This window comes from Rhinoderma darwinii, chromosome 6 (assembly GCF_050947455.1).
Source record: "Rhinoderma darwinii isolate aRhiDar2 chromosome 6, aRhiDar2.hap1, whole genome shotgun sequence".
NCBI classification, from domain to species: domain Eukaryota; kingdom Metazoa; phylum Chordata; class Amphibia; order Anura; family Rhinodermatidae; genus Rhinoderma; species Rhinoderma darwinii.
The window spans coordinates 128,624,810-128,650,573 of record NC_134692.1 but is presented as its reverse complement, the minus strand read 5'-3'; the positions used below and the strand labels follow the sequence as shown (position 1 = coordinate 128,650,573).

The following is a 25,764-nucleotide window of genomic DNA, read 5'->3' as shown; positions in this document are numbered from 1 at the left end:
ACATTGTGGTTAGAGAAAATTAAAAAGGGACAATCTAGAGAAATCCTCCGGTTACAGACTGCGCCAGAGTGGTTTGTTTTTTTACAGAAGAGGTCGTACACTCCATGCGAATTTAGCTTATTGGAATTTTAAACCAAATGCAAAAGACGCAAAGAAAAAAATCCCAGAAAAATCTGCTAGTCATGCTTCTCGACATTTACTTGGCATGTGTTTGTATGCGTATATATATTAATGGCTTGTGCGTACATACAGCCTGTACGGCATCCATACTAGAGCCCAAATATAGGGCACAATTTACCGCTGTATGCCCTCTATTTCATATGGAGGCATACAGAGGTTTTTCTGTTGGATTTCGTGAACCTGGCAGAAAAAAAATAAAAATTTTTTAAAAAAAATTGTGCCACATTCTATTGGACACCATATTACGAAGCAATCACCTGCGGATGCAAAACCGGCAGCCATAGCGGTTGCATGCTTTGAAATGCAGAGGGAAGAAACCCATAACTACAATACTGCTGAGTTAACCCTTTAAAGGGTAACTAAACGTTAAAAAAACTTCTAAAGCTCCTCCTGCTTCGTTTTAGCGAGGTGGGGTCTCAGTGCTCGGACCCCCACCGATCAAAACTTCTGACATGTCAGAAGTTTTTTGAAAGTTTAGTTAATGTTGAAAAAAAATAAATAATAATAATTATTGCTTCTACTTCTCATCTATGCGTTCCGAAAGCCGTAATTTAATTTTTCCGTCAACATTTTGGCGATGGTGGTGGAAAAAAAAAAAAGCGTCAATTCTATTGTTTTTTCAGGTTTTGTTTTTCCAGCAGACACTGCGCGCTACAAATGACAAGCGAACTTCATTCTTTGAGTCGTTTCAGTTGCAGCAATACCAAATTTATGTATTTTCTGGTTAGGTCATCCGACTTTCGCACAATATAAAGTTCAGTTTTTTTTTTATTGTTTTTGTTTCGCCGCATTCCAAGATCCAGAACTCTTATTTTTTTCATCCGTGGAACAGTATGAGGGCGCATATGTAACTCCTTCCCTCTGTCAAACTCCCTAAATGTCGTGGTCGCTATTGACCACAGAATCTAAGAGGTTTAAATGGCTGTGAACGGATCTGACACATGCTGATGGCATGGGCACAGCTCCCTAGCCCATGCCATCCCTGGGCTGTACATTTTTGAGGGTATGGATTAAAGAGAATAGGGTCTACATTTTTCCCCCCAGAATCAGCGCCACTCTTGTCCATTGGCTGAGCTGCAATACCAGACACAGCAAATGAAGGTAAGGGCTCATTCAGACGAGCGCGTATCTCGCCCCTGGGACGGCCGGAAAAAAACAACGGGGCCGTTCACATGACCGCTGTTCCAACAGAGCGTATGAAGGGTCCGTGAATAAAATAGGACAGGTCCTATTTTTTTGCGCTTCACGCATCCCACCATAGACTCTAGTCTATGGGGGATGCCTGATAACGCGTCCCGCACGGGTGCAACTCGGACGTAAGAAACGGCAGTTTTTCACGTCCGAGGTTGGCCACGCTCATGTGAATGTACCCTAAAGGTAGCACAGTTTCTGGTGAAAAAGAAAAAAATATAGACCCTTTTCTGTTATTCTGGATAACCCCTTTAAGATTTTGACAGGAGAGAATGACTCAAGAACCTTTAATTACTAGTGATTTATTTATTTTTTAATAGAAATGTCCTTTATCCTTTTTAAGATTTATTCATCAGTTCTGATTTGATAAAAGGTGACTCAAAAGTCAGGTACTAAAATGAATACCGTAATTTAATATAAAAAAAAAAAGAGGGGGAAAAAACAATAATCTTTTTTAGGCAGAGGAATTCTGACAGCTCCAGAGGAAACGCTGACATACTTCTCATCTGACTCACTGCTGGACTTGGCCAAAAATTCTGAGCCGGCTGCAGTAAAGAGGAATCGAGGGGAAAACACTGGAATAGAAGACGTTACGTGGAAACACAGATGATATAATCCTAAAAGACTTCGGGGGTAATCCAAGCAGATAAACTGAAGTACAGAAAAAATGCAAAGCCATAACCTGAACAAAAAGGAAAACGAAGGGTCTTCTCATCCAGGACAATTATGGCGTATCCACAGGACATGCCATAAATCTCTGACAGGTGTGGGTCTCGCACGTATCTCCAGCAAGGGGTCCCAGGCCCCCGTCCTACCTTGTCCCGCTGTCGCTGCTCTCCAGGCAATGATGTACGAGGTGGCCGGGAGTGTGTAAAATGCAGCGCTTGCCATTTCAGTAGCTACCATAGAAGGGAATGGGAGTTACGGAAACGGTGAGCTCGGCTGTTTCCGTTCTCGTGGCCACCTTGTAACTCGAGCAGCGACAGCGGGACAAGATAGACGTTCTATAGAAAGGTGCGGGTCCGAGAGGTGGGGCCCACATCTATCTTACATGTATGTATCCCGTGGATTTGCCATAAATGTCCAAGATGAGAATACTTCTACTGACAATACGGTTTGAGTATATGGTTGCATTTCCCATGGAATAACAATGCTGAAGCATCTTCTCGGTCATTGCTCTTTTATCCCTCCTGGAAATGTATAAGTAAATTGCAAACGGGTCTTTACCATTCCCCCTGTCTATAGGGAGAGTCCCTACACAGACACGGTCTGCAATGATTAGACAGTGTCAGACTCAGTATGAACATGCCAGTTTGACAATGGGAACGGTAACACAGTTTTCAATTTATTTACTTATTTCTAGGAGGAACAACTGAGGAGATAATTCGACAGAAAACATTAAAAAGAAGTTATTCAAAACATTAAAAAATGTTTCATAGGGCAGGGAACGCTATAAAACAATAGACTATCCAGTACTTACCCCTGAAATGCCCCCGCCGCCCCCGAGTGCAGCCACTCCGATGCCTGAAGCTCCTGCAGCGGTCACATGCCGCTGCAGCCAATCACTGTTCACATCTGCGTTGTTCTGCTTAGTCATAGGAGCAGAGTAGTGAAAATGACGGCAAGGACGGATCTGTTGTATAATGGACACCAATGACGCCCGGTTGACTATAATGTTGTCCGTCGGGCTTCCGTAATTTTACTGGATACAATAGCGCTGCAAATTTAGCTTTTTTTTTATCCGCCTTTTTTTCCCCTGACGCAGATACAACACAGATGCGACCACAGCCTAACATTGCAAATATATTATCTTGTAATGGTCCTAAGTTACAGCCTGTATTATAGTGCAGGCTGCATTCAGAATTTTGCTGGCTTCAGAGCGGAAACCTGGCTGGCTCAAATCCGCACAGAGCTCGCGCTGGGAATTTGCATTTCTGAGATGTAGGATCTTTACACGAAGGACCGTACAATAATCTACTAAAGGAAATACCAACTGGCCCAGAGCATCACAGGAGCTCAGCTAACTTCTAAGGCCGTGCTCGTATTCACAGTCTGCGATTACGGGCACGGCCGACCGCAGACAGCCACCCGCATTTTCGGCCCGTGCTCCCGTACAAAGAATGGGAGCACGTTCCGTAAAAAACAAAAGATAGGGTATGTCCCATCTCTTGCTGAGGCTTTCTACGCCCGGACACCTTCCTGTAAGTATATGGGCAGGTGTCCGTGGTCAATAGAAATGAATGGGTTCGTAAATACGCTCCGCAATTACGGACAAATTCTACGGTCGCGGCATGGGGCCTTAGAGTGTGACCAACATCAAGCGTGTGGACTGTTTCCCATGACAACCAGCGGAAATGTGATGCAGCTCCAGGTTCTAATACAGTCCACAACTGTAGAGCAGCAAGTCTGTAATATATTTACATAAATGTACAGCACGCGCTTAGTTGATCCTTAGCATCATTCCTCCGCAGAAATTACTAGCCAGTTTTTTTTTTAAGTCTGGTATTTTGGAGCAACCAAATTTTTATTTAAAGGAACAGTAAATCAAAAAATTAATTCAGGAGAAGTAGGACGTGTCAGGTTATTGTAGGAAGCACGCTGGCTTCTGGGTGGGTGAGGTCTGCGAGTCCTACACAAGGTCACACGTTAGGAGAAAGTGACGGACATGCAGGGGCCTCAGTGACCTCATTATCTGGTACTTGCCTTTACACATCACAGCTCTGTTTTTTCCGGGAGTGCTGTAGGTGGATACAGTATCTTCACCACGTAAGGACTGGGCAAAAACAAACCACTTGACTATGCGGAGGGCGCAATACATCAGATTGGCAATTTGCACGAAACTTCCATAAGCAGCACATGGAAAATAGGATGTGGTCAGGTGAACCAGTGCAATAGTCACTTATTACATACCATGTTTTTAAGGAAGATATTCATGATGAAACCATGGAAACGATTAATAAAAAAAAATCTCCGATGTGACTCATTCAGGGAAACAAACCCTTCATATGATATCAATGTGACAGCAACTTTCCCAGAAAGAAATGAAGATGTAGTAAGAAAGTGTAGAGGAGATCACGTGGAAGCGATCAAGAGACAAACATGTGAATTGGCAGGACGGCCGAAGACAAGTTGCACAACTTAAAGAGCTTCTCTGTAAGGCCGTGTTCACACAGTGCAGGGTTTACATGCTTTTTTCAAGCCAAAACCAGAATTGGATCCAGGAGAGCAGACCTACAAGGCCTTCCTTTATATATTTCTTACATTTAGGTTTTGTCTTGAAAAATGCATGCAAAATCTGCAGCAAATCTGCACGGTGTGAACAAGGCCTTAGGCCCCATGCACACGACCGTAGAGGTCGACCGTAATTACGGTCCATCATTTCGGACCTATTTATTTCTATGGCCGACGGACACCTTCCCATATATTTATGGGAAGGTGTCCGTGCCGTAGAAACCTTCCGTAAAAAACAGGACATGTCCTATTTTTTTTTATTTTACAGACCGTGCTCCCATACTTTATAATGAGCACGGCCCACAAATGCGGACGGCTGATCAAGGACCGTGATTCCGGACACTGTCGTGTGCATAGGGCCTAAGTGGGCATTCCAATAGTAACCGAGCTACTGGCAAGCGGTAATAAGGTCTATGGCAGGAACCTGCTGCCCAAGATGCATCGCGCTGCCACTAACCATCAGTACACAGATATGCTTGTTTGACAAGGCTATGAACATATAAAACGGTAAGGGTATATGCACACGACAACGCCAAATACGTCTGAAATTACGGAGCTGTTTTCAGGAGAAAACAGCTCCAGAATTTCAGACGTTTTTACAAGTGCACGCGTTTTTCGCGGCGTCTTTTACGGACATAATTGGAGCTGTTCTTCATTGTAGTCAATGAAAAACGGCTCCAATTACGTCCCGTAATTTTACGCGCCGTCTTTTGACAGCGACGCGTAAAATGACAGGTTGTCGGCACAGTACGTCGTAAGACCCATTGCAAGCAATGGGCAGACGTTTGCCGACGTATTGGAGCAGTCTTTTCAGGCGTAATTCGAGGTGTAAAACGCCTCCGTTACGTCTGAAAAGAGGTCGTGTGCACATACCCTTACTGTGTTATGCATGGTGCAGGGCCGGAGGGGGCGGTACATGACCGGTATTCTCTCTTCGGTGTGTGCTCCACCCTCGGAGACCTTACACTAGGCATAACACAGTGCATCAGTTTTTTTTTTATTTTATAAAGCTCTCCTTTAAAGGGTTAATACCATATGAGACATTTATGGCATATGCACAGGATAGGTCATAAAGGTCTGATGGGTTAGGGTTCCACTTATTGGGAGAACGGGTGTCCCCAGACCCACCATACAGCACTCCGGAGAGGAGGTGAAGTGGTGACTGCGCACGCATGTGGCTCTCTTCATTGTAGTTTATTGAAACTGTAAAACGCTCGAGAACTTCCCCAACTCCCATAAACTACAATGGAGGCAGCCGCATACATGTGCAGTCTCCTCCTCTCTGGAGTGCTGAGCAGGGGACCCCTAATTCTCACGTCTCGAGTCCCAGAAGTAGAACCCCCACCTATCACACAACTATGCCCATCAGGGACATTTATGGCATACCCACAGGATATGCCATAAATGTCAGATAGGTACGGGTCCCAGAGGTGGGACCTGCATCTATCTCTAGAACAGGGCCCCCTAAACCCCGTTCTACCTTTCTGGGTTCCTGCTGCCACTTCGTAATTTCCGACCTATGCTGTTTCCGTAACTGCCATTCACATCTACGGAAGTGGCCTGGGAGGCAGCGGGAACTGAGAAAGGTAGAACGGGGTTTAGGGGGCCCCGTTCTAGAAATTGGTGCGGGTACCGCAACTGACATTTATAGCATATCTGGTGGATATACCATAAATGTCCCTGAGGGTGCAAACCCCTTTAAATGACATATGATGTTGATATGCCATGTCTCAGATGGGCCTCAGCAGTCTCGTGCTGTATACCACTGAGGGTATACGGGGACATCTTAATTGCAGCACTGTCAACAAGGAGTGTCGGGGAGCACCGGAGTGGCTGTGCCGGAACATTAGTGGATCTGTTAGATAAGTAATGGCTCTTTTATTGTTCGATGGCATTTCCAACCCTTTTTTCCATACCCTGAAAACCCGACCTTTAGGAGTGGCGCAATCTGACTATGTGGCCCCCGGACCAGAGAAGGCCGTGCACCCCTGGTCTATATAGGCTTTACAGTATAAAAACTGCGCAAATGCAGAATAACAGAGCAAAAACAATGTGATAAAGGAAAGTGCACAGCAGAAAGGACGATATGAATCACTATTTACCGACTACCAACACAATAGAGTGGGGCACAAAATAAGTGTCATATGGAAACTCACATGCAACATTGGAGTTCACTGCACGGTTGGCACAGAACCAAAGCCGTATATGGGTCTTTTTTTTTTTTAGGATACTATAGGTCCTTTTTTTGGAGGCAGCCAGTAAACCAGCTGGGTTTTTTTTTTGTTACTTTCTATAGAGTGATGCAATTGACTCCGAGTCCAGAGGATTTTGACCACCCTGCAGTGAATGGAGAACGTTGCAAGTCCCAAAGAGAAACCTATGGAGCAAACCCGAAGATCAGATCACCAAATAATAAGGGACCTCTGGTGTATACAGCTGCTTGGTAATATACAAGGTGTAGATAAATCATCACCATATGGAATAATTGGAGGAGATTACCAGCTCTATAGCAAAATTCCCTTATGCAGAATAATAAAAACATCCAAAAACGAGTGCAGCAGATTTATTTCCCAGACCAACGCTTTCCTGAGACCGCAGCAAGATGAGAAGGATCTGTTATTTTTGGAAAGGAATGCGCCTTGCTGATTTTTGGATGTTTGGATAGATTATATCATTTTTGGATAGAAGAACAAACCTCTTTTTCCAGACTGTAACTTTCTTTTCGTCAGAATTTCTGAAGAAATACCCCGTGCACAGGATAGAGCGGTCACGTGTACGATGATGTGTCAATGTCTATGTTACTAGATCACCGTTAACTGTGAACAGCACAGACAGAATAAAAGGTCACAACGGCCTCTGCATTCCCCTGTAAGTGCAACAATCTCGAAAGATTCCTCTCCTGGACAGACTCCAGAAGCTCCTCGGCTACGGACATCTAACTTTCTGGAGTCATTTCTCGATTTTACGGATATCTGAGGTTATTTTGGCCGGAATGACTTAACGTGTACCTGTCATTTCATAAAACATCTGACATGTTATACGTTTTTAATCGGTGAGGGTCCGGATGGCGAGACCCCCAACTATTGCTAGAAGGAAGGCGGAGTGCTGTGCCCCTTTGGCGTTCGTCAGCTCTCCGTGAGACGTTTAATAGAAAGTATATGGAATATTTCCAATGTAAAGGAGTACTCTGCTTTGGACATTGCCTTTTTGTTAGAGGGTCCATGAAAATAAGGCTTTGTTCACATCTGCGTCGGGACGCCTTTTATGGGACCCGTCAGAGCTTTCCATCAGGGGAACCCAAGAATGACGATAATCATAGGTTTCCGTTTGCATCACCATTGATTTCAATGGTGACGGATCCGATGTAAATGGTTTCTATTTGTCACCGTTGTGCAAGGGTTCCATCGTTTTGACGGAATACCATAGTCGACTGCGCTATTCTTTTCGTCAAAACGACGGAACCCTTAAACAACGGTGACAAATAGAAACCATTTGCACCGGATCCATTACCGTTGAAATCAATGGTGATGCAAATGGAAATCTATGGTTACAGTTTGGATTCCATTCATGGGTTCCCCTGACAGAAAGATCAGACGGAACCCATGAAAGGCGTCCCGACGCAGATGTGAACGAAGCCTTAGCTGATCACAGGGTGACCACCTGCTAAAACCGCCAGTGATCAACAGTAATCCGCGCGGGGAACCTGGTAGCAAGTGTTCAATTTCTCTTACACGATGCCCATTAAAATCAATGAGCTGTCCATATAACGCATAGACGCTTTGGAAAACCACAGCATTAATTGAGCCATATAAATGCAACAAAACCTGCCTATGTGAACACAACCTAAATGGAGAATTCCCTAATAGTATATTAACCCAGACAACCCCCTCTAAAGCCCAATAGGCGATCAGCTGTTACCTCCAGGGAAAGGTGAGCGATCACACGTTTCCCCTGCAGCACGAGGCATTGGCTCTCTGAATCTTTGAAGACAAGTACCGCCTGGCATGTAGACATTACGCTAAGGCTCCACGTACACGACCGTGCCCGTAATTATGACACGTTACGGGCACGGCCAGCCGCCCGTATTTACGGGACGTGCTCCCATTATAAAAGTATGGGCGCACGGTCCGTAAAATAAAAAAATAGGACATGTCCTAATTTTTTCGGCAAGTTTCTACAAACGGAACACTTCCTGTAAATACACGGGGAGTTGTCCATCGGCCAAAGAAAATAACGGGCCCGTAATTACGGGCGATTTTATGGTCGTGTGCATGGGGCGTTAGGGTCCATTCAAACATTGCCGTTGAGGTTAAAACCGCATGCAGTATTACAGCAATTTGTGCATTTTTCAATCTATGCTGCCCGTAAAAAAAAAACTCAACCGCAACGGAAAACTTACCGGATCACGGTAAAAAAAAAAAAAAAAAAAGAAGAGCATTCCGTTTTCCGCAGCAGTTTTAACCTCACCTCAACCGTAAGGTCTGAATGGACCCTTACAATATTTCATCTTTTTGTTGAACAGATAGTCTAAGTTCAGGCTCAAAGCTCCACCAAAACCACATGTCAGTACAAGTTATTTCTTCAACAGAAAACTGGAAATGCGATACCGCAGTGATCACGCTTTTTCAACGCTGCAGTTTTCCCTATTGGGAGTCAATGGGGGGGGAAAAAATATTTTACAATAGGGTAACATCTTCGAAAGTGTAAACCCAGCTGTATAGCGGAGGCTCTTGTTCACACGTGACCTCGTATTTCCATTATTATGAAAACAATAGCGCTCGATCCGTCACACGGCGGGCAACAATGGTGCTTTATGGAACCTATTGAGTTTAATGGGTCGGGTTTCCGTCATTCTGCCGGACAAAATAGAGCTGCACGCTGCGCTATTTTGTCCTGGATTTTGATGGAATTTGCGACCTCCGAGGCAGATGTGAACACAGACTTACACAAGTATTACTAGAGAAGGCTCTGCTTACATTTAATTGCACATTTCTCTACCAGAGCTCTTACATGCACTTCTATATGTTTTCCAGAGAAATCAATAATCCTTACTGCAATATACATTTACGCTCCATAACCATGAGGTTTATGCCGTGCCATAGGTGGTAGATCACCATGTACTACATTACACAGCAGCGCCAGCAACAAACAAGGTCGGACCTGTTGCCGCCAGATTATATAGAAAAGTAAAAGCGGTCATCAATCGTAGTAAAGTTCTAGTTGTCATGGAAACAGGACTTTGCTGTCACATCCATACATTCAATAACGCTCAATGTCACCGTGGAAAAAAAATTCGTCTGCAATATTAAAAAAAAAAAAAAGTTACATTAAAAAAATAAAAAAAATAAAAAAAAAAAAGGGAGTAGAAACAAAGGAAAAGATGATGTGACCTTTAATTTCACCTACAAGGATCCAACGTGAGTCCAAAGAAAAAAGCCTGGGCGTGGTGCAAAAATATGTGACTAAGCTTTATATGTAGAAAACTGACTCATCACGTGTCCGCACCTCGACACCAGCGCTCGCACATAAGCCAAAAACTACGTGCTCCTACAACGTACACACACCGACCTTTACACAAGGAAAAGATGATTGGTTTTCTTTGCAGCAGAGTGTGACTGTTTATATTAAATTTGCAAGTTTTAACCTGTTCGCTACCACAACAAAAGCACAAGTGTTTGCGGAGGTGTGAAGGAGGTGGCAGCGGCACTTCAGCAAAATGTCAGGCAGCAAAGTCTAAAAAAATAAGTCTGACTGGAGGTAACAATGATAAGGAGGGTGTGGGGCTTGGGATACCCAATACTGGGTACGGAGCTAGAGGGATATCAGCCAACCTGACAGGCGACGATTGTTCGTGCCAAAAATCATAATAGTTTTCACAGCTGGTGCCGGTCACTATCGTTAAATCATCCTATATGTCAGGTAGTCGCCCGGTGGGGGAACCGACCTGACAGATTGTATTTTTACCAGTCTGATGCTTCGTTTTTTTCTGAGATGAGCAGAGCCAGATAACTTGCAGTCGCTTATCTCCAATTCCTCAATAGATATAAGGCTTTGTTCACATCTGCGTCAGGGCTCCCCATGAACGGAGCCCTGACTGAAAGAAACGGAAACCATAGATTTCTGTTTGAATCGCCATTGATTTCAATGGTGACGGATTCGGTGCACATGGTTTACGTTTGTCTCCGTTGTAAAAGGGTTCAGTCGTTTTGACTAAATGAATAGCGCAGTCGACTACGGTATTTATTCCGTCAAAACGACGGTACCCTTGCACAACGGTGAAAAACTGAAACCATTTGCACCGGATCAGTCACCATTGAAATCAATGGTGATGCAAACGGAAACCTATGGTTTCCGTTTGCTTCAGTCAGGGTTCCTTCCGTTCATGGGTTCCCCTGACGCAAAGCTCAGACGGTACCCCTGAACTGAGCCCTGACACAAATGTGAACGAAGCCGAACGCATCCATTTGGAACGATAGTGGAGTAAGGGAAGATGGTGAACAACATTTCTGACTACTGCTATAGATATGAGAAATAATAATATTGATTTTCTGAACATACAGCAACATCCTAAAGCATCAGGGTTGTAATCGCACGAGCACGTGTTTTACCCAAAAATGCACAAGAGTTTGAAAACCCAGAGACTTGAGGCACTGTTTACATCGAAATTGTTGCTTCTACCTACAATGAATGCCATGACGCAGTGGCAGATATACAAAGGATCCCAACAGCGCGTGACAGATGCCATTGATTTACAACGTGGTCCGTCAGATTTTCGCTGCGCTATTCTTGCAATCAAAAGTGATGGAACTGTCGAGTGTGGCTCCTAACAGAGACTAAGGGTATGTTCACACACAGTGAGCAAAAACGTCTGAAAATATGGAGCTGTTTTTAGGCAAAAACAACTCCTGATTTTCAGACGGTTTTTTTAACAACTCGTGTTTTTCGCTGCGTTTTTTACGGCTGTTTTTGGAGCTGTTTTTCAATAGAGTCTATGAAAAACGCCTTCAAAAACGTCCCAAGAAGTGTCCTGCACTTCTTTTGACGAGCCGTCATTTTACTCACCGTATTTTGACAGCGACGCGTAAAATAAAGGCTCGTGGGAACAGAACATCGTAATTCCCATTGCAAGCAATGGGCAGATGTTTGTAGGCGTATTAGGGGCATTTTTTCAGGCGTAATTCAAGCCGTAAAACGCCCGAATTACGTCTGCAACCACTGCGTGTGAACATACCCTATAGCCTGGTCACAGCTGACGTGGATACAATGCTGTCTCTATAAGAAATTCTCTGATCTAAACTGCCTAGACCGCAGGCTGATACATTTTACCCAAACTATGAGGAGGATTTGTGCTGCTGATGTATTGTAAGGACGGGTTCACACCTGCGCTAGCCATTCTGTTCTGCCCCGTCAGAGGAGCAGAACGAGGGAATAACCAGAAGCGCTGGTTCTGTTGCACCAGGGAAACCACCAGGGACCCACAGAACCCATTGACTTAAATGGATTCCGTCGGATATGTCTGTAGTTTTACTGGAAACAATAGCGCAGCATGGCATTTTCAGCCGGATCAGTAACGGTGGTCCCTAACGGAGTTACTAACATAGGAGTGAATCGGCCTTAGGGTACGTGCACACACAAAGTCAAAAACGTCTGAAAATACGGAGCAGTTTTCAAAGGAAACCAGCTCCTAATTTTCAGACATTTTTTTAAGTGACATGCACTTCAAATTTCTCTGGCGTTTTTTTACACGCCCGTTTTTAAAAACGGCCATGTAAAAAAACGCCCCGTCGGAACAGAACGACGTATTTCCCATTGAAATCAATGGCCAGATGTTTGTAGGCGTTCTGCTTCCAATTATTCAGCCACTTTTCGGGACGTTTACGGCCCGAAAAACAGCTGAAAACACTACATGTGAACATACCCTTAAAGGGTTTTCCAGCCAGTAAAAATTGATGGCCTATCCTCAGGATAGGCCATCAATAGATGATCGCTCGGGGTCTGACTGCCGGGACCCCCACCGATCAGCTCTGTTGAAGGGGCCGCAGCGCTCGTACGAGAGCTGCCTCCCATTTATTCCGGTCACTGCTCGTATTGTGAATTGCGGCCGGTGGTGTCCCTGGTGCAATGGATTGCGATTTGTGTAAAATATCACAATGATATGTTTTTTCATGTGTGACACGTGGGATTATTTATATGATAAACAATGATCTCAGGCAGAAGCTCCGTGAATTCAATGTCATGTGGCCCTCCAGCTGTCGTGAAACTACAACTCCCAGCATGCCCTGACAGACATTGGTATTTTCACAACAGCTAGAGACCACCAGAGTAGGTATTATTATAGCGGTTGTCCGGGATTAGAAAAACATGGCTGATTTCTTTCAGAAACATCGCCACACCTATCCACAGAAGTGAATGGGACGGAGCTGTAATACCAGACACAACCTGTGCACAGGTGTGGTGCTGTTTTTGGAAGAAAGAAGCCATGTTTTTCTAATCCTGGGGTTGTACAATAGTGTCAGTGACATCGTTGCCTGTGTGTTTACTGTATTACTCGGCTGGATTTACAACAGAACGAACTCAGTTTTCACATAACACCCACTCAGACAATGCAGAAAACTATGGATCACCCCATCAGTCTGGCACACGCAGGGTCCCACTACTAGGTGACCACAGTGCACCCATTCGTTTTTCCCCTCCACAGAGTCACGTCTTCTCCGCCACCGTTGCAATAATAAGACGCAGTGCCTGGTCCGGAGCAACAATGTGTCAGAGAAAAACTGAAGGGGCCACTGTGGCTACCTAGTATTGTGACCCCCTTCATTGTAGAGATATGTGGGCATCCCAGCGGTTGGACTGCCACCAAAAACTCTCCTATCGATATACCATCATTGTCAATCATTGGAATAATCCTCAAAAGTGTCAAACGTCTAAAAAAAAAACAAAAAAAAAAAACTTTTGACACGTCAGAAGTTTTGATCGATGAGGGTCCGAGCACTGAGACCCCAAACGAATCGCTCCGGCGAGCACCGAGCCGCTTTGTTTCTGATCGGCTTCCCTTGGAGACGTGTACGGACTCAGACTTTCTATTGAGCCCGTACACCACTTGCTTGGCCGTCCGAGAAAAGCCGATCAGAAACGCAGCGGCGCAACGCTCACCGGAGCCATTCCGCAGCTTCGTTTTAGCGAATGGTCAGGGTCTCAGTGCTCAGACCCCCCACCGATCCAAACTTCTGACTTGTCGAAAGTTTTTGGAAAGTTAAGTTACCCGTTAAGACCGGGACGATACGGTACTATCCTCGTGCCATCCCTGCAGTTATCACATAACTCCCCACCCCCCTCACCGAGACCCACTGCAACAGAAAAACGGTAAACGCGGCGGTAACCACTCATTTCTATCCCAGTAAGGATATGTTCACATCACGTTGTCGGCCCACATTTAGCGTATACGCCAGGAAAAGCTTGACGTTAAATACCTGTGACGTATGACATACACTATACGTTTATTGCGGGATCGGCTACGCTAGTCCATACTTACAAGTAATCTGATGTATACACCAGTCAGACGGAGGCCAAAGGGACACTCTTTTAGCCTACGTTGGGCCAGCGGAGCCCTATGGACACACTTGACGCGTACGCCGAGCGCTTCCCTAGCCTACACGCTAAACGTAGAGCAAAAACATGATGTGAACAGAGCCCAGACTGCACCAAGCCAATAGGAACGGTCTAAAAAAGGACCAAAAATAGTAAAAATATAAACTTTCTAATATATTTACCTGTTGATTCCCCTCAGCAACATAACAGGACGTCCAGAGTCACATGGCGACGATTGGCCGCAGTCATCGTGACGCGGGAACGGAAATAGAAGCGCCTCAGAATAACGGAGGAGAATCGGCGCATAGAAGAAAGTTTATGGTTTTACTATTCAGGTTTTTTAACCTTGTTGGAAAACCCCTTAAAGATCTAGAGATGTGCGACCTGTGACTGGCCAGCTGTGGAGGAACTACAACCCCCAGCATGCCCTGGCTGTCTGCAGCTGTCAGAGCATACTGGGAGTTGTAGTTTCACACCCTGCAGGGCACGGATATCTGTGGAGACGCTGCAGTCAGCACCTCGGTGGCTGGAGAGCAGCTGACTGTGACAGCGCCGTGTCCTCCAGAGTCCGTCACATGTCACCACACACGTGTCTTACCGGAGCCGCTGTCATTGTCGTGCATGCTGAGGCCTACTCCACTTCTGTCATGCCTGAGGCCTGGGAGACCCCGGCCACCGAGCGCTCACACCGGTCACACACACGCCAGTACGCCGCAATGACACGAACTCCACCCGGTAACGTGCAGGCTCCCTGTCTCTCCGCTCGGAGCTTACCTGCTACGCCTCTGTGGGCTTACACGCGGTGCCGGGGACGCACCTGGGACTTCTCGCCACCACAACAACAACGGGGCCAGCTCCGCCGAACGCACTCCACTTCCGGGAACTCGCATTCACCGCTGACGTCATGGTTACGTCAAATGACCCACCCCCCTTGCGTAATCCATTCATTCGAAAGCCAGGAGTGACGTCACGGAGCGGGAAGGGTCACGTGGGGGTGTCAGAACAGAAACTCAAAGCACAGCGGCTGCTCCTCTCTGTGCTGTTCAGTGACGGGGGATCATGGATTATGTGGTGTTCATTAGTGAATAGTTTTTTTTAAAGTTATTATTATTACTTATTTGTTAAGTGCTAATGCAGGACGCAGAAGAAAAAAAATCGGAGCCAGTTGCCCATAGCAACCAATCACATGATGTCTTCTATATTGTAACCTGTATTGGAAAATGAAAGCTGGAATCTAATTGGTTGTTATGCGTAACCTACCCTTTCTGACCAATTCATATTCATATTTCACTATAGACTTTAAAGGGTAACTAAACGTTCGACAAAAGTTTTGATTGGTGGGGGTCCAAGCACTGAGACCCCCACCGATCGCTAAACCGAAGCGGCAGAAGTGGCCGTATGAGCGCTCGGCCGCTTCGTTTCTGTTCAGCTTTTCCCAGGAAATCAATGTAGCGGAGTACGGGCTCAATAGAAAGTCTATGAGCCCGTACTCGGATACATCGGCTTTCCGGAAAAAGTCGAACAGAAACTAAGCGGCTCTGCGCTCACACGGGCACTTCTGCCGCTTCGTTTTAGTGATCGGTGGGGGTCTCAGTGCTTGGACCCCCACCAATCAAAACTTTTGTTGAACGTTTAGTTACCCTTTATTAAAGTCTATAGTGAAATATGAGAAAGCCGCAGCTTTTTTGTTTTTTGGCTTTTTTTTTAAAAATCAAAATGCAGCATGCTGTAGATATGGCGTCTTTTATGCCATTTTTTCCATATGCTTTTCTATAGAACATCAAAAACACCAGAAAATAACACCTCGTGCAAAATGACACTAAACAAAAAACATCATAAAAGAACCTGCTTGAAACGCATGGTGTTTTTTTTTTACAAGCGTTTTAAAGAGTAGAAAAGAAAATGTGTGTGAAGGAGGCCTAAAAGATTATCTCAGGCTGTGTCTTTAAAGGGGTTGTCCGGGTATCAAAACTTGTATTGCAATAGTAGACTTTTGTGAAACGAAGTAACTTACTAATGTACTTTAATTTTAAATTCTGTATTAAATGGTGCATTATTGGTGAATTGTTCCCGGAAGTCCTGGAGCTTTTCTAATAATGACGCGCCGACACGGCCCCACGTGACTGAGCTCTTGCTTCATGTGCTGTTCATGAACGTGACGGCAAGGGGCTGTCACATTGCCTATTGCTTGAGTCCCGAGCAGAGCATCAGCTAGCGCTTTGCTCGGGACTCCAGCACTGCTCCCAACATTTGGTCAGTGACTTCAGGGGGATCTCCAGCGATAGGAAACCCCTGAGGTCACTGACCATACATGGACAGTGACGTCGGCAGCAGGGCTGTAGTCCCTGGACAGAGTGTCAGCTGATATATGGAGAGTGACGTCAGGGATTAGATCTAGGAGCGGAATCCCCGACAATATTCCGCTATAGAGGAGCCACTGACGTCACTGTCCATATAAGGACAGTGACGTCAAAGGCTTCCCCCGGGCTCAGCGCTTAAAGTACCGCTGTACCCGAAGAGTCCTCTGTACTAATGATGAAGCAGGGAGCTGACGGTTCCCTGCTTCAGCATTGAGGACGTAGATACAGTGGACACCAGGAGACCGGGACATACCACCTGCAGCCTGAAAAAGCGGGACACTGCCTGAAATCCGAGACTGTCCCGCTGAATCCGGGACGTTTGGGAGGTATGTACCCATGTAATAAAAATCACATAGAAATGTAATTTTCCTCTCAGGCCCTGAAATTTTTTGGACATTTTTATGCCATATGTCCTGAACTCCATACATTTGTAAAACCTGAATTGTGCTATAACTTTGCTCATTTCCACTGTATAGACGCTGCTGTAGCCGTCACCATTCCTTGGACATTCACTAATGGGAGCGATTATGTAAATAGGAATATATTTGAGCAGAGGTCTCCAATCTGCGTGAATCCAGCAAAACTCCCAGCATGCCATTCAGCAGCAAAACCACAACTCCCAGCATGCCATTCAGCAGCAAAACCACAACTCCCAGCATGCCATTCAGAAGCAAAACCACAACTCCCAGCATGCCATTCAGAAGCAAAACCACAACTCCCAGCATGCCATTCAGCAGCACAACTACAACTTCCAGCATGCCATTCAGCAGCAAAACTACAACTCCCAGCATGCTCTGACAGCTGCACGCTAGAAATCATGGTTTAGCAGCATCTGAAGAGACAAATCACTCCAATCATCCTATAGCATTGATCCCATCTCATGTGTTCTGACGCCCCGCCCCGCCCTCTCATCATCCACAACCACTGGCAAGAAGTTCTCTGGTGTTGGAGGCGTGCTCTACGTCTTTACGTTCTTCTGACGTAATCAGGACGCAATACCCGGAAGTAGAGAGGAGTCGGCGCAGCGGTTTTGTTGTGCTGAGAAGCACCGGGGACTCCGTTCGTCTTGTGTGTCCCCGGGCACAGGCAGCCGGTGATGGGGAGAGCAGGCCGGAAGATTGTCTGCATCTTCTCCTAATGCCGCGTTGTGGTGTGTACAGCCCCAGTATTTGTCATTGTATTTAATACACGTTCGTTTGTATGAAAACGTCTTGTGGCCGTCAGAGATGGCGCAGGTTGGTCTCCACCGTGCGACATATGCTTGGAATGTCTCACACGTGCATGTTTACAGCAGCTCTTCATTATTAATGGAGACGATCGCAAAGAGATATAAAATGTCTCTAACTGCTGCTATATATGTGACCCCAGTATAAGCACTGGGAGACATTTATCACAACTAGTGCGAGGAAAAGTGGAAGAGTCATCCGAAGTAACCAATCAGGTCGCTGCTTTTATTTTCCGAAGAGTCATAGAAAATGAGAAACTTTAATCTGATTGGTTACTAAGGACAGAGTGACAAATCTCTATTACACGAAGTTGCAGATCACTGCGGTTCGCTTCCTGATTTTGCGCAGGTAGAGAATATCTGTAGATGTTTCTACATCTCGTACTGGATAATAAAACGTAACTTTTTTTAAAATATGCTTTCAGTATTCGTGCCTCACTATTTTCAATATATCTGCTTGCTGTCAGTGGATGAAAACGTGTCTTTATTTAGAGGCTGAAAACACAAGGACCGCATACTTCTCACAGCTGAGCCGTGGATATAATTGTGTCCAGTCTAGAGAATCCACAACCAGCAAAATACATCCGCAGCGAGAAATCTCTCCTGTCCTGATAAATTACTGACTGTACAGAGAAATGTCCTGACTGGATAGAATTGTAGCAAACTCTCAGCTGTGTGAGATGTATTTTCAGCTACTAAATGTAAACCAGAAAGGTTCCATTCACTGACAGTTAAAGGGGTATTCCCCTTTTCAGACATTTATGGTATATCCAAAGGATATGCCATAAAGGTCTGATAGATGCGGGGCCCATCTTGGGGGACCCGCACCTAACTCTAGAATCTTGGCACTGTCTGACAAGGTGGTTGGGTTTTCTGGACACAGTCAAGTGGGTTTTGCTACGCTGTTTCCAGAAAGGTGAATGGGAGTTCTGCTCCTCTGCTGTTCCTCGCCAGACAGTCACTGTGGAGCAGCAAGAGCCAAGCAAGGCAGAACGAGGTTCAGGAGGGCTCGTTCTAGAGATCGGAGCAGGTCACAAAGGTGGGGCCCGCATCTTTCTGACATTTATGGCATATACTGTGGCAATAGCGCTTTATGTTTTAACTGTGTAGCTGTCGTCTGGGCTCCCACAATGCACTGCTCTCTAGTAACAAATCCAGAATTTGGCTTTTTTTTTTCTCCCCGGAACAGAGAATAAAACTAGTATTTGATTGTGACGACTTCTTGCTTTGATCCGTATACATTTCAACAGAGACATGATGAGAATAGGACTGTGTTCACACTTCTGTCAGACACTCGGAGCCTCCCTAGGCAATCTGTCATATCAAAACCGGACGCTATGACGACACCTGAGACCACGTTGCAAGTCATTTGGGCCCGTTGGTGTCTCGGATTATGACAGATCCGGCGATCTGTTATGGTTCTTGTTATAATCTGACACTACAACGCAAGCGTGAACAGCGCCTAATAGAATTAGCGTACGTGTTGGGCTCCCGTAATTGATTTCTAGTCATCCACTCCTCAGGAGTCCCTTTATAGTGTATGTCATATACGTTTATACCTGGATGTAGTCGCCCCCTGTGTATGACTGCAGCATTAGGGGTAATAAAGAATCCTTCCACTTGCTTGTCTTGTACCGTTCTTACTTTCTTATTTTCTAGTGACACGTAGACGTCTTTCAAAACATGTTGCTCGTCATTTAGGATATTTTAAGGTATTGTTGTCTTTTTAGACTGTGGCTACACTGTGACGTTTGGTTGCGCATATGTTACATAAAAAACGTGGGACTACTGTAACGCCACCTTGTAGTGTCTATATGGGAAAGTAGTCACACGCGACCTTGTGACCAGTGCAATAAATCCAACAGTGTTGAGATCTTTGTGATGGGAATACATACAACATATCGGGGCAGAATTCCGGCCCAAGTTGCTTATTTTTTTTGGGTGCTAAACAATTAAAAGGGTTTTCGGAGTGAACACTTATATGTGTCAGTGCTTTTAACCCCTGAATGTGATTACATTTGTAATGCACTTACTGTATCAAGATTGGCCCCGTTTCCCGATGCTGCCATGGGGCACATGACTGGTGACGTCAAACTGTTAAAAGTTTCAGCAAGTTATGACCTTTATTACATTTATGCAAATTAGTTTCTTAATGCCCAAGTGGGCGTTTTTTAACTTTTAACCAAGTGGGTGTATTACAAAGAAGTGTATGACGCTGACCAATCAGCAGGCTGCGGGGGTTGCGCGTGGCTCCGCGGCCGGCAGGCTGCGGGGGTTGCGCGTGGCTCCACGGCCGGCAGGCTGCGGGGGTTGCGCGTGGCTCCGCGTCCGGCAGGCTGCGTGGCTCCGCGTCCGGCAGGCTGCGGGGCTCCGCGTCCGGCAGGCTGCGGGGCTCCGCGTCCGGCAGGCTGCGGGGGTTGCGCGGGGCTCCGTGTCCGGCAGGCTGGCTGCGGGGGTTTCGCGTGGTTGTATAATACAAAAGATTGTAGTTCACAATTTTACATTGTCAGGAAAATTTCTGTGATATTCTTACAAATCAAAACATTTGTTGCGTTCACCATCCCGGTAAGATCATACATTTGGTGCTTAGTTGTGGCCTATAGTTTGGAAAAAGTATCATCGTTATCTGTTAAAATGTGAACTCTTTTTATGAATTTGTATTTACTGTGCTCAATTTTCCATAGTGCAAACAAGATGAATCGCCCCAAGGCAACCGCTGCGCGTCGGCCCAGTGCTGCTGGGAAATCGTCAGGTACTTCAGAGCTCAGAATGTGAAGCTTCTTCTCTCCTAGGAAGACCTGTCAGAGATGATTGTCAAAATGAGTTCTGAGCTCCAGTCCGGAAGGCCCTCAGTCTTTTTTTTTTTTTTCATTTTTATTTATGGTCCATAGAATTGTATGACTACTATGCATTGTGAATAACCTATAAGTAACCAGTAAGTTAACCTGTCACCAGGAACGTGGAATCTTTATTCTCTTGTCCATTTAGCTTAGAACATCTGTACAATGTCCTGTCAAAACCAAAATAGTAGATGCAATTGCAGCCACTAAATAGCAACTGTGAAATTCCACTTTTGTGTCCAAAAGCAGCCGGCCCCTCTTCCCCGTAACTCCCGAGAAACATTCTCAGTTTTTGGCTCTACTGGTTACATGAGAAGTCTCACAAAGGGGAGGGAAGTAAGTGTGGCAAAGTATCGTTCAGCCACCGGTTTCCCACTGGTGGACATTTAGTGGCCACAGTTTTACCCTCATTATGTGAAGTATTCTTTGTGCAGTGACGAGTTTCCTCTAAAATGTCTTCATCTCGAGGATTGTCATATTCATTGAAAGCATTTGTTTATTTGCAGGTCATCCACCTCAAGGGGATTTCATCGCTCTAGGATCCAAGGGGCAAGCCAGTGACTCCAAAGCCCCCACTAATCTTCTGAAGCCGGCTGCTCCCGGATTGACCTCCGAAAGGAAGCGCGAGGCCTCATCTGCTTTAGCCAGCACTTCAGCACTGACTGGACTCACAAAGCGCCCTAAACTTTCTTCTACTCCCCCGCTGAGTGCATTGGGGCGATTGGCTGAAGCTGCAGTTGCTGAGAAGAGGGCCATCTCCCCATCCATCAAAGAGCCGTCTGTTGTCCCAATTGAAGGTCTAAATCTTTATTTATTGTAGAATATGTTCAGTCTTCATGCAGCAGGTTCTGTTCTGCGTTGGAGGCTCCGTTAGGGGCCTCCGTTGCAGATCCAGCAGAGATTACCAGAAACAATAGCGCCGGTGTTATCCGCGCTGCAACGGAACCGGCACTTCCGGTGTTCCCTTGTTCTGCTCCTCTGACAGAGCAGAACACTGGAAACCCACAAGGCAGATGTGAACATAGTCTCATCAACACACTGGTTATGCGTTTTGTTTTTTTTTTAACCGCTGATTTTATTATTTTTTTGCCTGAGATATTTATCTAGTGGCATTAGGCTCTGTTCACATTTGCTTTGTGGTTTCAGTTTATAACGATACCATGACACCGTGCCGGATCCATCGTATGAAGAATATTACCGACGCCCTACGGACCTTCATTTATAATATATATATATATATCTCATTGTGAAGCGAAGAACAGCGCTGCATGCAGTCAGTCAAAACCGTTTATTTATACTTGTATTGGTTTTTGCTAGGGGTTTTTTTTTTTTTTTAATAGCTCGATTAGTTATATAGAGAGAGAGAGCTTGCCCTAGAAATACTTCTAATGAAACATGTTTTTTTTAAATAAAATAAGCACCATTCATATGGCGGACCCTAGGGCTACACAATTTCCAGTTACTCATCACCGTTGCACTTGCAACTTTGGTGCAGTTTTGATGCGTTTCTGTTGTGTCTTTTTTATGGTAAAACGTGCTGGTGGCCTCAACAACCCCCTGTGCGCTATCTTGTTTAAAAGTAGAGAATTAACCGGTTAACAATGCGATTTTTATTTTCTTTTAGTTCCTCCGGCCTCGCTGCTGGATGATGTTGAAGCTTCAGAGCAAGAAGGAAATGATGATAGGATTGAAGGGGTGCTCTGCGGAGCTGTGAAACAGTTGAAGATGAACCGTGCCAAGCCTGACCCCACATTGTACCTAAGTCTGATGTTTTTGGCAAAAATGAAACCTAATATATTTGCAACCGAGGGTGTAATTGAGGTAAGAATTTCTCCATGTACCCAACCCCCCACCTTCTCTTATGTTAAACAGTTCTGTACTTTTAAAGAGTGACTGCACTTGCCTAAAACTTTTAATATGTCCGAGACATATCAGAAGTTTTGATCGGTGGAGGTCCAGGCGCTGAGACTACCACCATCACTGAAACGAAGGTCAGAAGCGAAAAACTGTGTTCTGTTCCCACGGGGCGTTTTTTACTCTGCCGTTTTTAAAAATGGCCGCGTAAAAAAAATGCCTCGTAAAAAGAAGTGCATGTCATTTCTTGAGCCGTTTTTCATTGACTAAATAGAAAAACAGCTCCAAGAGCTGCCGTAAAAAATACCGCAAAAAACGCAAGTTGCTTAAAATCAGAGGCTGTTTTCCCTTGAAAACAGCTCTGTATTTTCAGCCGTTTTTTGTTAAGTGTGTGAACATACCCTTATGGAGCAGCTCTTCAATCTGGCTCAGAGGGGGTCCTTAGAGGTGTCCCCCTCCCCGTCACATGCATAAGCCATGACATGGACGGGTTGGCGTGATGAGACAATCCTTCTAATATTTCTGGTAAAATCTGGAGACTTCTTTTAATTTGTTGTCTTGGTTTTAAACCTGCGGTAATAATTATCTATATAAATAATATGTTGCAGGCCCTGTGCAGCTTGCTGCGAAGAGATGCCTCAATCAATTTTAAAGCCAAAGGAAACAGCCTAGTGTCTGTGCTAGCTTGCAACCTCCTTATGGCGGCTTACGAAGAAGATGAAAACTGGCCAGAAATTTTTGTTAAGGTAAGAGTGCTGCATCTTTGTGGATAAATGAAGTAAATATCTTGTATGGGACTGTAAATAGAAATAGTTGCATATTTGGTATTAAGCCATATCAATCAAATGGATCGACTGGGACTAATGCAGAGGAAAGTTCTTCACTGGCGCAGTTAAAATTGTGCGTTACTAGTTTTCTCAGATTCATAACTTGATATACAATTTTGACAAGTGAACATATAAAACAATAGAAACAGGATGAGAGGCAACACCCAATCAACCTAAAAGTCAAACTATGCAGGATTTGGCAGAGATCTCCAGAAGGAGAGGAAAGAGGGATCAAAAGGATGGGGAAGAATATGGAGAGGAGGAGGAGAGCAAGAAGAAAGGTAGAGAGAGAGAGGGTGAATAAGGGGGAGAGGGGAACAATCCTCCGCATCTAACCAATAAACGTCCGTCTCAGATTGAGTATGATGTTAAGACAGCACGGAGATATACTCCGAAGAGTTCTCGAAGCTTACCCAGGTAGATCAAGATCGCATGAATTTATCGTGAGAGTCCCATATGGATGCTGTGAGCTCTTACATACGTTTCACTTCTTGGATCTTCTGAAACTAAAGGCGCATTGTGGGTGGTTCGACCTGCTTCCACATAGCCAGAATGTAAGCACGAGTCGTGTTGACTAGGTGGCGCACCACCGACTTCTTGTATGTGGAGACCGGGATGTCACACAGATGACGCAGGAAGAATCCTCTTTACTTCTTAACCGCAGTGAGGAGCGGCGGCCGAGCATGCGCAGGGCCGCTCAGTTCAAACTTAACGGGACTGACGGAAGCAGCCGAGTGCAGCGCTCGCCTGTTCTTGTCAGCCCATAGACATTAAATGAAGCGGCAGTGTGCATGCCTGACCACCGATCCTTTCAATGTGGGGGGTGAAGTGGAACGGGGGGCTCGGGCCCATGTTCTAGTGATTGGTGGGGCTCCCAGTGATCAGTCATTTATCACCTATCCCGCAGATAGGTGATAAATGTCTTTCTTGGGACGACCCCTTGACGGCTGAATATCCGCTGTAAACCTGCAGAAGGGAACTACATCTTGCTTTATATTTCTTCAGCATTTTGCATGGTTGATTTACCTTTTTTAGGTGTATATAGAGGACTCCTTAGGAGAGAGGATTTGGGTGGACAGCCCCCACTGCAAAACTTTTGTTGACAACATCCAGACTGCGTTCTGCACAAAAATGCCTCCAAAGAACATGGCACTACACGGAGAAACTGGTCGAATAGCTGGGGACCTTAGCGCTGGTACTATCCTCATTGATTGTATAATTTATACATTAAATATCTGCTGTCTAAAATCTTCATTTCTCCAAAACTTTCCCACTGAGTGAAAAGCTATGGATAGAAAAAACTTCTTGTATTTATATTTCAGGCAACAGTCCTCACCCATCCTTGACCGAGGAGGAGGACAGTCAAACAGAACTACTTATTGCAGAGGAAAAATTGAGCCCTGAGCAGGAAGGACAGTTAATGCCAAGGTATATAATCGTACTGTACATCTGGTTTGCTTTTAAAAAGCTGAAACTTCAGTGTGGTGAAGCATCATTTCTCACAGAGCTCACTACTGACATTCCTCCTCACTCCCGTTCTCTTGCAGTGCCGACTTACAGGTTCTTCTCTTCACCTCAGCTCTCTTACAGGGCTCACTACTCGAGCTCCTCCTCACCCCCGCTCTCTTACAGTGCTGACTACAGGTTCTTCTCTTCACCATGGCTCCCTTATAGATCTCACTAGTGGTGCTCCTCCTCACCCCTGCCCTCTTACAGGGCTAACTACTGGAGCTCCTTCTCACCCCTGCTCTCTTACAGGGCTCACTACTGGTTCTCCTCATTCCTCTCTTACATAGCTCACTACTGGAGCTCTTTCTCACCCCTGCTCTCTTACAGGGCTCACTACTGGTTCTCCTCACTCCTCTCTTACATAGCTCACTACTGGAGCTCTTTCTCACCCCTGCTCTCTTACAGGGATCACTACTGGTTCTCCTCACTCCTCTCTTACATAGCTCACTACTGGAGCTCCTTCTCACCCCTGCTCTCTTACAGGGCTCACTACTGGTTCTCCTCACTCCTCTCTTACATGGCTCACTACTGGAGCTCCTTCTCACCCCTGCTCTCTTACAGGGCTCACTACTGGTTCTCCTCACTCCTCTCTTACATAGCTCACTACTGGAGCTCCTTCTCACCCATGCTCTCTTACAGGGCTCACTACTGGTTCTCCTCACTCCTCTCTTACATAGCTCACTACTGGAGATCCTTCTCACACCTGCTCTCTTACAGGGCTCACTACTGGTTCTCCTCACTCCTCTCTTACATAGCTCACTACTGGTGCTCCTCCACACTCCTCTCTTACAGGGCTCACTACTGGTGCTCCTCCACACTCCCCTCTCACAGGGCTCACTACTGGAGCTCCTGCTCACCCCTGTTCTCTTACAGGGCTCACTACTGGTTCTCCACACTCCTCTCTTACAGAGCTCACTACTGGTTCTCCACACTCCTCTCTTACAGAGCTCACTACTGGT

The 25,764-nt window shown here is 45.5% G+C and overlaps 2 protein-coding genes across 4 annotated transcripts in view; one reads left to right on the top strand and one right to left on the bottom strand.

Annotated features, from left to right (window-relative positions):
* MAFK (MAF bZIP transcription factor K) overlaps window positions 1-15,224 on the bottom strand; it is a 31,472-nt gene extending 16,248 nt beyond the window's left edge. The window contains exon 1 of one of the 2 annotated variants that reach the window (XM_075830336.1): window positions 14,965-15,224. Coding sequence is in view for 1 of the 2 variants with exons in the window: in XM_075830334.1 (XP_075686449.1) it covers window positions 14,789-14,813 (25 nt within the window). In the remaining variant the exon portion in view is untranslated. Of the gene's footprint in view, window positions 1-14,788; window positions 14,940-14,964 lie in introns of those variants that run through there. The other variant, XM_075830334.1, reaches the window with a different exon arrangement.
* A 2,312-nt stretch (window positions 15,225-17,536) lies between these two features.
* The window catches only part of INTS1 (integrator complex subunit 1), a 57,134-nt gene continuing 48,906 nt past the window's right edge, over window positions 17,537-25,764 (top strand). The window contains exons 1-7 of one of the 2 annotated variants that reach the window (XM_075830333.1): window positions 17,537-17,700; window positions 20,460-20,527; window positions 21,122-21,412; window positions 22,240-22,436; window positions 23,078-23,215; window positions 24,332-24,491; window positions 24,619-24,724. In XM_075830333.1, the coding sequence (XP_075686448.1) occupies window positions 20,470-20,527; window positions 21,122-21,412; window positions 22,240-22,436; window positions 23,078-23,215; window positions 24,332-24,491; window positions 24,619-24,724 (950 nt within the window). In that variant the 5' untranslated portion in view covers window positions 17,537-17,700; window positions 20,460-20,469. Of the gene's footprint in view, window positions 17,701-17,766; window positions 17,786-20,459; window positions 20,528-21,121; window positions 21,413-22,239; window positions 22,437-23,077; window positions 23,216-24,331; window positions 24,492-24,618; window positions 24,725-25,764 lie in introns of those variants that run through there. The other variant, XM_075830332.1, reaches the window with a different exon arrangement.